Source organism: Struthio camelus, chromosome 12 (genome assembly GCF_040807025.1).
Source record: "Struthio camelus isolate bStrCam1 chromosome 12, bStrCam1.hap1, whole genome shotgun sequence".
In the NCBI taxonomy this organism is placed as follows: Eukaryota; Metazoa; Chordata; class Aves; order Struthioniformes; family Struthionidae; genus Struthio; species Struthio camelus.
The window spans coordinates 23,490,576-23,504,544 of record NC_090953.1 but is presented as its reverse complement, the minus strand read 5'-3'; the positions used below and the strand labels follow the sequence as shown (position 1 = coordinate 23,504,544).

General features: G+C 49.7%; 1 protein-coding gene across 3 annotated transcripts; it reads left to right on the top strand.

Moving 5' to 3' along the window:
* Window positions 1-908: 908 nt before the first annotated feature.
* On the top strand, window positions 909-13,775 carry CLK3 (CDC like kinase 3). 3 transcript variants are annotated; one of them, XM_068957846.1, is made up of 14 exons: window positions 909-965; window positions 1,823-1,971; window positions 4,520-4,727; window positions 6,938-7,031; window positions 7,305-7,371; window positions 9,103-9,219; window positions 9,721-9,887; window positions 10,386-10,480; window positions 10,844-10,973; window positions 11,494-11,576; window positions 11,950-12,029; window positions 12,799-12,889; window positions 13,362-13,559; window positions 13,643-13,775. In XM_068957846.1, the coding sequence occupies exons 2-13, from the start codon at window positions 1,823-1,825 to the stop codon at window positions 13,545-13,547; spliced, it is 1,467 nt and encodes a 488-aa protein (XP_068813947.1). In that variant the 5' UTR covers window positions 909-965; the 3' UTR covers window positions 13,548-13,559; window positions 13,643-13,775. The 3 variants fall into 3 exon arrangements, with proteins under 3 accessions (XP_068813947.1, XP_068813946.1, XP_068813948.1); XM_068957845.1 differs by having other exon boundaries at window positions 13,362-13,775; XM_068957847.1 differs by lacking the exon at window positions 909-965 and adding an exon at window positions 2,683-2,764 and having other exon boundaries at window positions 1,851-1,971; window positions 13,362-13,775.
* Window positions 13,776-13,969: the final 194 nt, after the last annotated feature.

Here is a 13,969-nt window from a genome sequence, read left to right as displayed (position 1 = left end):
GGAAGATCATGGCGAGGCGGGTCAGGGCGAGGAAGACCGCGGCGAGGAAGGCCTCAGTGGGGCAGGCCAGGGCGAGGAAGATCATGGCGAGGCGGGCCAGGGCGAGGAAGATCATGGCGAGGAAGGCCATGGTGTGGCGGGCCAGGGCGAGGAAGATCATGGCGAGGCGGGCCAGGGCGAGGAAGATCATGGCGAGGAAGGCCATGGTGTGGCGGGCCAGGGCGAGGAAGATCATGGCGAGGCGGGCCAGGACGAGGAAGGCCACGGCGAGGAAGATCATGGCGAGGCGGGCCAGGGTGAGGAAGGCCACGGCGAGGAAGGCCTCAGTGGGGCAGGCCAGGGCGAGGAAGATCATGGCGAGGCGGGCCAGGACGAGGAAGGCCACGGCAAGGAAGGCCTCAGTGGGGCAGGCCAGGGCGAGGAAGATCATGGCGAGGCGGGCCAGGACGAGGAAGGCCACGGCAAGGAAGGCCTCAGTGGGGCAGGCCAGGGCGAGGAAGATCATGGCGAGGCGGGCCAGGGCGAGGAAGGCCACGGCGAGGAAGATCATGGCGAGGCGGGCCAGGGCGAGGAAGGCCACGGCGGGGCGGGGGCAGGCCAGGGCGAGGCCCGAGGCCCGGCGGCTGCCCGGCGCTAGGACCCCCGCGGGGCCTCTCTGCCTTCGGGGCGCCGCGCGGCGAGGAAGGGGTTAACCCGCCGCCTCCTCCGGACCACCGAGGCGGCGGCCGGAGCGGCGCGGGCAGGGGAGGAGAGGAGAGGAGGGGAGGGGAGAGGGGCGGGGCCGGCAAGCGGCGGAAGCGGAAGCGGGAGCGGGAGCGGCGGGCGCTGCTGGGCCGCGGCGGGCCGGGCCGGGCCGGGCCGCGGGGCTCGGCGGGGAGCGGAGCGGAGCGGAGGGGCGGTGAGCGGCCGGGCGGGCCGGGCCGGGCCGCGGGGCTCGGCGGGGAGCGGAGCGGAGCGGAGGGGCGGTGAGCGGCCGGGCGGGCCGGGCCGGGCCGGGCCGCGGGGCTCGGCGGGGAGCGGGGCCGGGCTCGGGGCCGGGCCGCTGCGGCTGCCGCAGGCCGCGCGGGGCTCTCGGCGCCTCGCCGGCCCGAGCCGCCTGGCTGCGCTTGGCTCCCAGCCCCTGGGGTGTCGCTTGGGTGCGTCAGCTGCTCGGGCTTTTGCTCCCTTCAGGAGAACGTTTGTACCAAGTTTGCCTTAGGTCCGGTGTCTGGTCCCGTGCCTGTCCTCGGACGTTTGCCTTGGCGTCTCCCTGCGTGTCCCGCAAGGCACTTTCCCACCCCCGCCCGGTTTCAGGCCCCAGGGGGGTCGGTTGCACGGCCGCAGAGGAGACGCGGTGGCACGGATTTGTATAGAGATTATTGTAAAGGGCACTGGAAAACTGGATGATAGCTCTTGCTTCCTGAGAGGAGGCCTGAAGGGTGCAACGACGGCATACCTTAAACGATGGTGGCGTTGGCTGCGTGTTTGGCTGTTGGATGCCTCCGTCCTTAGGGATGTTCCGAAGCAGCCTGAACGCCGTCCTGGGTTACCTGCTGCAGGGGGGCTCCCCCCGAGCAGGGGGGTCGGCCTAGGTGCTCTCCGGAGGTCCCTTCCAGCCCCGGCCGTTCCGTGATCCTGTTGCGAAGGACTCGTCCTAAGTCTGTGGGAATCTTTGCTGTGGCTTTCGCAGCCCCTTCCTGCACCCGTTCCTGTGTAGGGCAGTCTCTGTCTCCGTCTTTCTTCTTTGATGGGATAAGAAGCTTTGTGACTCTTTCAGGAAGTGGTTAGAGCACGAACCAGCGTGTGTTCCAGGTGCTAAACTGGAAATTTCTAATGTTTTTAGATGCATCACTGTAAGAGATACCGGTCGCCCGAGCAAGAGACCTACTTGGGTCACAAATGGAAGAGGAAGAGGTCTCGCAGCAGAGACTATGATGGAAGATTGCGATACCCTCCCCGGAGGGATCTTGCAAGGAGATCACGGTCTAGAAGGTAAGAGCCGGTTTCATCAAAGGTTGGCACCTCTGCTAGGCAGCTACTCTGGCATCTGCACATGGCTACAGGTGAGGTGTGGGCAAGATTATGCTCTTAATATATACTTGTCGTTGATCCCGGTCATGTTTCCAAGCTAGCACTGAGTGGTGACGCGTTGTGTTTCCTGATTGTGGATAAGCTTTAAAACTGTAAATCCCAGAGATGGAAGTAAATGGCTTATTTGTTTGCCTTCTCCTATGCGCTTCTGCCTCTATATCTAGCCAAAAGTTCTTCCCAAAATAATGGCACGTTTTTAATATTAATGAGAGAGAACAGCCTGCCCTGGAATCATGTTTCCCAGCTCTAATGCTGCGGAGCCATTAAAGTCTTTGTCTCTTGACAACCCGTTTTCTTCTGAAATTACAACTCAAAGTTTAAAAACAACAAAAAAGAAACTTTTACCTCACTTATACTGTCAGAAAGGAATTATAAATCTCTGCTCTGTTATACCATAAGTTTAACTGAGCTTTACTGTTCTGGCTCTGGATTTTAATTTTGATCCTTTTGTTCGTTGTTTCCCCAGGAACTGACAAATTAGCACACAGGTGCTGAAAGCGCAATAGATAACTGTCATCTGATAAAAGGGTCTGGGGTGAGGGTTCTGGAACAGAGATAGGAGTGTTAATAGAGAGCTGTGTGCTGATACTTCATGGTTTGAAACTGAAATAGGTTGGCTGTCCTCACTGCTCGGTGGTGTTGGAGCTTGTCCAGGTGCTGTTGCGCTGGCTCAGCTGCGGTTTTAACAGGACAGGTACGGCTAAAAGGGAATTGAGTTCATCTTTAAATTCCTTAATTGTTCTGTTGTTTAAATTCTGTTCTGGATCTCTTTTGTGTTTACTTGGAAGAAGTGCATTGTGAAATACAACTGACGCACGCAGTGGACTTCTTCTTTTTCATCTAGTGGATTATATAGAACAGATTTGGATGAAAAACATCTTTTGCTGGGTGAAAACCTTTTTGCCCCTTTAGGCTCAGACTGTGAGCTTCTTACAGGTTTGTTGGTCTCCTCACTATCTGAGCCCTTCAAATTCTCCATTGTTGTTTCTGAATCCTCTGTGTCTTGAAAGTCCACCCTGAAGTTTCACAAGGGTATGTTTCGAGTGGAGTATTGGTGTTGGTATAAAGCTGTATTTTTTTTGTTTGTTTGTTTTTGGATACTTTAGTGATGACCTAAAGCTGCTGCTGGCTTGGCAGGCTGTGTAAAGCTGTTTGTTCTTAATCCAAGATGAAATGAACCACCTGCTTACCACGCGCACATCTGTGTACTGTTAAGCTGTCAGCAAGAGGGCTGACTGTTGCCAAAGTAGAGAGGGAGGAAACAACGAAAGCTCCTGTTTCCAGAGTGGAGCAGTTGCAACAAGGTCTTGGTCAGAGATACAGTTGCTCTTTGGTCTCAGCTAGGTACATAAGACAGCATCAAGCTGGCCAGCCATGTGCCCAGAATGCCACTGTTGATCACGCTTTGATTATCATCTTTCATGGAAAGCCAATATGCTGTTCTTCCTCTGTGAGTTACAACATCTCCTACCTAAACCTTGGCTTCTCATTCAATGACGTGTGAAGCAAGACTTGCACTGAAGGCAGTATTTTATGAGATAAAGAATAACCGTTGGGGTGGGGGGAAGACAGTCATGCTTTTGAGCGTACAAGCCAACCGTGGTTAAGTGATGCCATATTTGTTGTACTGTTTAAAAATGTAACCGTAACAGTTCTGCCAAGAAAGCCCGTGGGATTAAGCTGCGACCTGCAGAGTAAAAAGCAGGAGTTATAGAATGGTGGTTCTAACTTGAGGCACTTCCAGCTCACAGATGCTCTCTAACTGAGCACAGAGAAGCTGCTTAGTTCTTCAGTTAATGTGCGCGCACAGTACCTAAAACAGCTTACAACTGGTGACAAAGGGGAACTTTTGTCTTGTGGCTCTTCATAATGCACGTTTGACCTTATGTGTTTGCAACCTTTGGTTGTCACTGGAGGAAGCGGTTTGACTAAACTGCAGAGCTTAAACTTTCCTTGTGGCTTTCACAAATGATCTGTTGAGTTGTTGTGCAGGAGTATACTGAAGACTCAGTGTTTAGGGGACTCTGATCCCCACCAGGGTGATGACTGGGGCGCCCCTGCTGCGTTCAGTTCTCATTTGTGTAAAAACTAATGAGAGTCCTTCCTGGGGGAAGAGAAATGATGTTAGAAAAATACTTGGAGGTGGCTCAGAGGAGGCAGGTGGCTCAAATCTAGTTCTGAGTATGTGGGTGGTGTTTCCCCTGGCTCCTTGAATTGTGGCGATGCCACACCATTTTCTTTAGCTAACCTTCTCCTCCTCCTTATCGGAGAAACTCGCCTGAAAAGAGGTCAGCGTTTGAGCTGTACTGGCATGGTGGTTCGAAGTTAGGATGTTGCTGTTGTTTCCTTGCCACCAGGTAGCGGGAACAAGAGTGCTTACTGCCAGCAGGGCTCTGGTTTGGTTTTCCCGCTTTTCAGGCTTGTAAAGGGCTTTCTGTTTGCAATGCAGCCATGACAGGATGCCTTACCACAGGAGATACAGACGGGACAGCGACACCTACAGATTTGAAGACCGAAGCCCGTCTTTTGGAGAGGACTATTATTCGGCCCGCGCACGAAACTGGCGGAGATCCAGAGGCAGAGAGCAGCACCGCGCAAAGAAGCATCAGCATCACTGCCGGAAACGCAGGACCAGGTCTTGTAGCAGTGCCTCCTCGGTGAGTAGCATCCAGCACGAGTTCAGGATTGTTTCAGGTTTTTAACTGTTCTTTTACCTCCTTTCAGCTCAGAACACTCTGGGTGAGTACCTCTAATCCCATTTTTGTGTTTGTTTTGCTTATGTGGAACGTATAGTCCCAAATCTGTGTCTTGTTAAGCTGGAAGCATTTGTAACTATTAGGTTTTACTAGTCCAGCCCCTGTAGCTCTAATACATGAGGAAACTAAGCTGTGTTCTTAGAGCCAGGGGTGGGGACCGGTGAAAGCTTCAAATGGCGCAAACGCATGATGCGATAACAAGGGTGAGTCGTGGATGCAGGCCAGCCGGGCTGCCGTAAGGTTTATACGTGACAAGGGTTTCACTTCTGCATATTGATGCTGCTTTGGGGGTTTTTGGTATGCGGTGATGGTACGAAGCACTCCTGTGAAGGCATGTTGATTGGCTTGTGCCAGGATCCTGTACTGTATGGGATCAATCAGCTATATCAAGCCTTACTCTTCTGGAGACATTAGCCATGTGGTTATTTACCCCTGTCCCACAGTATTTAGAGGCTTCCACCTTCTGAGAACATGCACGTGTCCTCTTTGCCTGTTTTCACACAAGTGTCCTCAGACTTCAGCTTCTTTGAAAATTTAAGTGTTTTCCACTCTGAGTATAATGCAACATGTTATCCTCGGCCTTAGATATTTGAAGGATTAGCAGGGAATGTTTGGCACTGGGTGGGGAGACTCGTCCCTGGACCTGGAACGCCTTGGAAGCGCTGTGAGGTATCAGACCAAATGTCTCTGCTTCACTGCTTCTCTCGCTCCAGTAAGGAACGCTTCTGTCGTTCACAAGTTCATTGTTTTCAAATATTATTTCAACCAAGTGACCAAGTCCTGATCCCTGCAGTTATACCAGATAGCTGCATGGCTTGGAACTTCTGGTGGTCTGTTGCTTTCCTCCTTTTATTTCTTTCCAGTTGCCTTCTTCTAAGGCTCAACTTAAAAAGTCAAGGTTATGATTAAAACACTCCAAGACTGTTTGCATGTGTGAGTGTGGTGGTACAGTGTGCAGGTTTTGACTGGTGTGATCTAGATCCTTTGAAGTCTCACAGCTGTCTCAACTGTTCTTTCCACCTTCTTCTCCGTTTCAGCTGACCTTTTAGGGTTTGTTCGTAGGTCATTATTTTGGACTGGAAGGGGGGTGAGGGGTGTAGGAGAAAAGATGTATAGAACTCGGGCATGGAAGTGTAGAGCCTTGTTAGCATTTCTTTGGCTGCAGAGACTGTAACTTTTTTAAGGCTAAATAGAAAAGTGCAGGTATTGGGACAGTTTGCTTTGTGGACGCTGGATCCTTCTGGGAACGTTCGGCTGGTTTTCCAGTAGAAGCTAGTAGTAGCAGGGGTGATTGTGACCTCTTGCCTTTAGCGGACGCTGGAAGTTATGAGTGAAACACTCCCTGTCCTGTTCCTAAAGTTCTTCCAGGCTTAAAATTGCATCCTAAGGAAGACATGCAATACTAGGTCTGTTTGCATTCAGTCAGGCTTGTAGAGATAGGATCAGTCTTGTTGTTGGTTCTGTGAAGACGGGAAGGGCCGATTCATAGCAGGGGCAGGATACGTCTCTGTGTAGCTGGCGATCCATTAATTGAGGTACAAAAGAGCAGACTACACAATGGGAGAACTGCTACTCTGGCTTCTACTGGACAGCTTGTCCAAACTGGCAACTTGTATACCCATCGTCATGTTTGCCAGCGGAGAAAATGACGTTCTTCTGGCAAAGCCCTCGTTCTTCTTGCACCTCGTTCCTCTGGTAGCACCCTCTGGTGCTATGGAGGAAGCTGCTCCTCTGTGGCAAATCTTGTGGGGAATGGTGGTGCCAAACCAGTGACTGGAGCTCCCCAGCTGCTGCTTCCCTTCAGAGAAGAGGGGGGCGTTTTCCTGCTTAGAGGCTGCTGCATCAGACGCTGTAGCTAATGAGAGAGTTTTCTTTACATACCTGTAGCTGTTGATTACTTTTCTGTTTTGAAGTTAGTTTGTGTCTTGACGTGTCCCTTGCAATATCCCTATCGTTATATATGCTGTGTGCCTTATGAAATGCTGGGATCTGGAAAATCCAACCACCGACGCACCGTCGTCTCCACCTTTGAATGACAACACAATCTGCCATTCGGAACTGCCCGCTGTGTGCGCTTGGTCGTATGCCGTTTCGGGGGGCGGTGTGTACAGAGAAGCCAACAGAGCAGTAAGCGCAGCAGAAGCGTGGAAGATGACAAGGAAGGCCACCTGGTGTGCAGGATCGGCGATTGGCTCCAAGAGCGATGTACAGCCACCTTTCGTAAAACTTTACCTCTCTACTTTCTATCCCCATGTTAGACGAGATCTCTCTTTTTGTACTGGAGGGGTCTCTAGTGTTTATTGCTTATAAATGGACTGACCAGTAATTGCCTGAGGCAGACAATAAGACACTTGAGTTTTAAAGAGTGTAGCCGTGAGAGACATTTTTTTGTTTCGATATTTTATTGCTGTGAAATTGCAGGACCTCAGCTCTCGCCAAGCCTTGGAAGTTCACATCCGCTCTTGTTTTCTCTCCTAGATGAAATTGTCGGCAGCCTTGGTGAAGGCACTTTTGGCAAAGTTGTGGAGTGTGTGGACCACGCCAGGTAGGCATCTTTCACTTCCACATGACTTGTCTGCCTTTTGTGGAACAAGCTCGGGCGCTCGCAAGCGTGGCAGGATTAATGTCGCCAGTTTTGTGGGGGCTCTTGGGACTCTGCTGGACTGAAGTGTTGTCACCTCCCACTTGTCACCACAGTAGAAGTTATTTCTCACAGCAAACAGAAAGTGGCCTTGTTCATACCTCAGCCATCCAAGTTTGCAAACTGATGTGTTAAGCCAAGCGGGGGAGCTCAGCAGCTAAGCGCTTAGATACAGACTCTGTTCTGTTGCCCTGCTGTAGAAGCAGTGAATTTTGGCAGAGGAATGGGACGCTCAGCTGGGGAAAGTGACCTCTTAATCTGCCAGAGTACTACTTTTCTTTTCTCCTGTCCTGTGATTACACTTGACCCTTGTCTATTCCTGACCTTCCGTCTGGCTCTGAGCCGTGGGATGAGTGTAGTGCAAGAGCTAGTGGGATCCTCCTGCCTCTTCCAAAATCTCTCTGGCACAGTTGGAGAGAGGAGGTGTCTGCTGGAGTCACAGTGACCTTATCAGCGGCTGCATCAGTATGTGTTGTATTTGCAGGGCTTTCTGCAGCTCTCTTAGGAATGTTGCTGAGCAATAATAGTCTTTCACTTTGAATTTCAGTTTCACTACTGGACAAGGTTGGCGTGAGGGCAGAACATCCCGTCCTCCCATCTTTATCTAGTGACCTGTGTGTTGTGGTTTTTGTTTTGTTTTTCCCCCCCCCACACTATCAGATGCTCATCCTAAGCTTGCTGAAGGTTACCTCCTCCCTCTGCTTGTTAGTATTTCTTGTTTAGTGATTGCCACGTGCTTGCTCAGAGGTCTCTCTGAACGGCATGTGCAGGGTGGCATGGCTTAACTAAAGGAAGTTAGTGGGAACATGGTCTGTTGTGTACTCTTGGGAAACTCCTTAACAGCCCTAAAGGCTACTGCAATGTCCTCCTCACTGTCTCAGTACTTCCAGTGCTGTTTGAGTGTTCCCCTTCATGCCAGTGTGTTTCTGCCTTGGCCTCTACTAAGGCAGCAATAGGGTTTTGGTGGCAATTTGTGTAGCTCTGTAACTTGTTGCAGGAGAAATGAACTACCTCTCATTTTCTTGGTTTTCCACATTGGTTCATATAGACTCAAATCACAGGTGTGTTTTGGCTAACTTGAAATATTGGTAATGGTTGGGACTCCCAGCCATGGACCACCTCATAGCAAAGCTGGACTTTGGCCAAGGGGAAGCTGTTGTCCCTACCAAAGACTACATGAGTGAAGTTCCTTCTCTGTGCATATTCCCTCCCGGGCACCTAACCCCCATCACGCCTGTGGCTGCTTCAGATCTGGGCCAAAGCTGTCTTGAAACAAATGAGAGATGGAAGCTCTCGAAGGCAGGTGGGGAAAACTAAGGGTGTGTCACGTCCATCTCTTGCGTGTGGGTCTCCCATCAAGCCCGGGGGCGGTCGTTCTCTGCCCCAAAATAAATGGGGGAACATCCCTAGACAATGATGTGAATCCTTGGCGTATCTCAAGAATCTCAAGAGAACAGTTGGGACCCAGAACTGGCTAAACCTCTTTCCTCCCAGTTACTCGTCGTCTTTTTTTTTTTTTTTTTTTTTTTTTTTTTTTTTTTTTTAGGATGTGCACTCTCAGTGGATTGAGGATGTGTCTGTGGAGGTGATCTTGGCCTTTTCTTTGACTTCATCTCTCTGCCTCTTCCCTTACAGAGGCAACTCTCAAGTGGCACTGAAAATTATAAAAAATGTTGGCAAGTACCGAGAAGCAGCCAGGCTGGAAATCAATGTCCTGAAGAAAATCAAAGAGAAGGACAAGGAGAACAAATTGTAAGTTCCTATAGAGGCTTCCAGGTAGTCGGTACTGCCTTCTAGAGGCAGGCCATCTGTGTGGACACTGTGCAGAGTAGTGCTGGGCTGAGGACTGGAACACCCACTACTTGCTTCCTGTGTATTTAAAAAAAAAAACAGACAACAAAAAAAACCTGCCTGTCTTTTGCCTTTTGGAAGAAGAAAGCCTTTCTCTAGTTTTCCTACTGAGTATTTGCATGTGTAACTGTATCAACTGATATGCCAGTTCATAGTAAGGGTAAGTTTTTCTTCTGAGAAGAGCTTGCTGCCTGGTCCCACTTGAGTTAGAGATCTTTTATATAAAGGTGTTTGAGCAAGGGGAGGTCACTCCTGTGGAACAAGAAGCATTGCTGTGCTACTGAATCTGCTGGCTCAGAGCGTTTGCTTACTAGCCACTTCTGAAGCAGGCAAAGGCTGGGAAAATCACTGTTCTGCCAGGTCCCCGAATGATGATTAATCCTCGCATTTTTCTCTCTGCAGCTTGTGTGTCCTGATGTCAGACTGGTTCAACTTCCATGGCCACATGTGCATTGCCTTCGAGCTTCTAGGCAAGAACACTTTTGAATTCCTGAAGGAGAATAACTTCCAGCCATACCCTCTTCCTCAGATTCGGCACATGGCCTACCAGCTCTGCCATGCCTTGAGATGTAAGTTACCCAGGGCTGGCCTTTGGGCTTGCCAGCAGCTCGTTGTTCTTCAATACCTGCTTTTTCTGCCCAGGCATAAATAGTAGCTGAATGTTCTAGGTACTTTTTTCCCCTTGTGTGAAGCTTATGAAAAGATGGGAGATGCTGGTGGCTGGAGGAAGCGCAGGGAAGGGGTCTGGAGCGGCAGTCTTTAGATGTGCTTCCTTTTCCTTCTGAAAGGAATGGAAGGGAGACTTGTAAGTTCTCCTTGGCAAAAGGTGCCTTTTGCCATGTCAGAAATACCTAGTTAGGCTAGGATGTGCTCACCAGAACAGTTTGGGAGGAGCTGAGGAGCTGGTTTGTCCAGGTGTCCAGTTTGTGGCTGCTCTAGTCTGGAGCCGGAGCCCCCCTGGGGGCTGAAGGGAGCTTTGCTTGGCTTGCTGGGCAGAGCTGTATAGGGATGGTTTGGTGTGTGGTTCTTATAAATCCCTTTTTCTCTTTTCTTCCCCACCTGTGCAGTTTTACATGACAACCAGCTGACTCACACTGACCTCAAGCCAGAAAACATCTTGTTTGTCAACTCGGATTTTGACACGTTGTACAATGAGAAAAAGGTGAGTTATGCCTCAAAGAGAGGTGAATAGGCCAGGAGTACCCTGCCTCTTTCTCCTTGCAGAAATTGGATCTTCCTTGTTCTGCCCATGCCCTAAGGGGCCTCAAAGGTCTGTTCAGTTAGAACAAACTGGAAGTTTGGTCTTTTCCTTCTCCCATGTCTTCCAGCAGCTCTAGTCAGTAAAGTGGAGCGTTCAGCTGCTTTCCTTAGTGCTGATCAGAGATGTAAAGAGCTCAGACCTTCACAGTTCTAGTCTTTCTTATTACTAATGTGCACACGGCAGTTCTGGGACTCCTCTCAAAGCCTACCTTAATCCTGAACCACCTTTTGGAAGCACTAATTACTACTTGTTGTTTCTTTGCAGAGCTGTGAGGAGAAATCTATTAGGAACACAAGCATCCGTGTGGCAGACTTCGGAAGTGCCACGTTCGATCACGAGCACCACACCACTATTGTTGCTACCCGGCACTACCGTCCACCAGAAGTCATCCTTGGTGAGTAGTGCTGGGATTTGGGAAGTCTTAGCCAGGTGGAGGAGAACAGTTGTCTCAGGGATGCTGTAGGATGATGCTGTCTATAGGAAAATCAGTTGAAAGAGCTCCTTTTCTGGAACATGGCTTGGGGACAACCTGTTCCATGCAAAGAAAAGTAAACTTGCTGTGATGCCACCTCTGTGGGAGACAAGGTACCCCACTACCCCAGTGGTCCCAAGGCCCCGACTGCATGGAAATTATCCATGGATAGCCGATGACCTTGACTGGGAGTGCAGAGGGCTAAGAAATACCAGTAAGACTTGTGAGGTGCTCAGATTAGCTCCAAGGGAGCGTGGGCTCAGCACAAGCTGAAATGGAAGTGCCTGTCTCTTGTGAGACCACTTGCTAGTGTACAGCCCTGCAGAGCGCGCAGAAAACTTCTAGGTACGTCTTCATCCAATGCCTGCAGTCCTAAAAATAAAATAGGAGAAATCTGGTGGGATCCGTTGGGAGCTGAAAGCTAGCTTTATTCTCTTTGCAGAGCTGGGCTGGGCACAGCCATGTGATGTCTGGAGTACCGGCTGCATTTTGTTTGAGTATTACCGTGGCTTCACGCTCTTTCAGGTATGACTCTTGCAAAAAGCTTTGTACCCTCTAACCCAACTAAGAAGCCTTAATATCTAAAAAGGCTAGCACTTAGATGGAGGGAAGGGAAACGCAGACCAAGCACTGAAAATCAGAAACTGACTTTCTGTGTGCTAAAATAAGCACAGGAAAGCCTGTAGGTTGAGGACTTATGACTTACTTATTGAAAGGATAAGGTTCAGATCACTTCAGTTTCTTTACTGTACCTGTGAAGAGTAGAAAATGGGAGAGTAAAGTTTGAAAGGACCTGACTGAAGCTTGTCTCATCTCACTGTGTACTTGTACAGGTTACAGACCTGTTGTCAGATCTCCACCTTCTTAAGTAACGTACCATTGCTCTTTTCTTTTGTAGACCCATGAGAATCGTGAACATCTTGTCATGATGGAAAAAATCCTCGGGCCAATTCCATCTCATATGATTCATAAAACCCGGTAAGAATCTGTTCCTGAACTCTTTGATTGTCCAGTCAACTGCTTGCAGTGGCTAATTAGCCACCATCTGTGCCCACACTAACTCTTAGCTATGTGGTTATAACCCTGGGGAGACTTCATGGAGTCAAGAAAAGAGTTACGGGGTGGAGGGTGGTTTTTTTAAAAGCTTGATCACAGGGTTTAGGGGGAAATGATTGAGCGGCTTATGTTTTGCAGAGATGATTGATAGTGTTCAGCCTGTAAGGCTTAATCTAAAGGGAGCTATGGTGCTGTCTGTATGTTGAGATGGGCTTCTCTGCAATAGCTGTCCATCAGTTCTTGATCCTTCTCAAGCCAAACAGGAATTTTTTTAGTGTAGCAACTGTCTGTAGTTTGCACTGTGAGGGAACTGGGTGAGCTGTACTTCTGTCTTGCTCATGGCTTCTTTGGATCATGGGAACAAGTCCCTGTTTCTGTGGCTCTTCCTCTGCAACGCTGAGAAACAGCAACTTTCCTCCTTTTACCACTCTAAAGCATATAGATGAAATGTTTTATTCTTCAGGAACTAGGGAGTTTGGCTTGGCTTTTTGTTGCTCCTCTTCAGAAACCATTTTGCTTGTCTCCTGAGATGGATAAAATACCCTAGCATAGGTGCTCCGAAGAGGTACAGAGGCTGGGAAGGCATTGTCATCGAGTCTTACAGGCTGCTGCTTTCCCTCTGCCTGTGTGGCTAAGCTTTTCTGCATATGTCCCCCAGCTAGCCTTACTAAACACTTTCCCTTGCTTATAGGAAACAAAAATACTTCCACAATGGGAACCTGGTGTGGGATGAGAACACGTCCGATGGGAGATACGTCCAAGAGAACTGCAAGCCCCTGCGGGTAGGTATTGCTCAGCTGCTGGTGGAGAACAGCTCTGGAGCAGGTGACAGCTGGGCTGTGCTCTCAGGCTGGCATGTGGGTGGGTGCTAGCCCCTGCCACAGCCAGGTGTGAATTTCCAGTGGGCCTGTGATGCTGTTGAAGGGGTGTGTGTGTGGGTGTGTGTGTGTGTGTGTGGGTGTGTTCCAGGGGGTGGAACTGCTGTGCAGGTCCCTTTCCTGGTCAGTGTGGTGATATCCCACTGTTAGTTTGCCATGCTGCAGCAGAACGGAGAATCTTTGTTTTGGCATCTCCTACAGCATCAAATCACCTCCATTGCAGAGTTCAGGCAGTAGCGCACTAAGGGCTTTTCTTGACAGCATAACCGCAGCCACAGGCTTCTCCAAGCTTTAGGAGGTAGAAGCAGATCAGGGCTGTCCCAATGCCTTGTCTTAGTGGAGTGTTACATCTCTCTCTTGCCCTGTTCTATTTCAGACATACATGCTGCATGACTCAATGGAACATGCACAACTCTTTGACTTGATGAGAAGGATGCTAGAATTTGACCCTTCCCAAAGGATCACGTTCTCTGAAGCTCTCCTTCATCCCTTTTTTGCTGGCCTGTCTGCAGAGGAAAGGATGTTGTGCGGTCGAAGTGCAAGCCGGGACCTGAGCAGATGACAGACAGCTGGGGTGGGTGATTGCCTGCTGGATTTGTATATACTGGATTGGTCTAGATGCTGCAGTTCAGCTCTGGTCACCCTCTTCTCTCACAGAGTTCAGAGGTACTGGTGCACACTGTGACATGGACCCTGGATAGCAGAGAGGAAGAAAAGCTACATTGGAAAGCACAGATTTGTCTATTTATATGTTGTAAAGTTAAAATAAAGTGTTTCTTATTGTTTGATACTTCCCTTGTAGGCACACATAGGGTTGTTTTGCTCCCAGCTTGCTTCCCTTTTCTGCAAAGAAAGGTGGTGTTATAGAAAAATAATCAGGAGTGTAAGTAGCAGAAATCTTTGTTTCAGTGGAGGGCAAAAAGTGAGGATGAGCAGACTAACCTCTGCCTGGTCTCTGTCCTTGCCTACCTGAATTGTGTAGAG

What these genes read in the sequence shown, in the direction of transcription:
- CLK3 (XM_068957846.1), top strand. Translation starts at nt 1,823, where the DNA reads ATGCATCACTGTAAGAGATACCGGTCGCCCGAGCAAGAGACCTACTTG. An exon ending in CGATTGGCTCCAAGAGCGAT is followed by an intron (nt 7,032 to 7,304) that starts GTACAGCCACCT and finishes TTTCTCTCCTAG; the next exon opens with ATGAAATTGTCGGCAGCCTT. An exon ending in CGTTGTACAATGAGAAAAAG is followed by an intron (nt 10,481 to 10,843) that starts GTGAGTTATGCC and finishes GTTTCTTTGCAG; the next exon opens with AGCTGTGAGGAGAAATCTAT.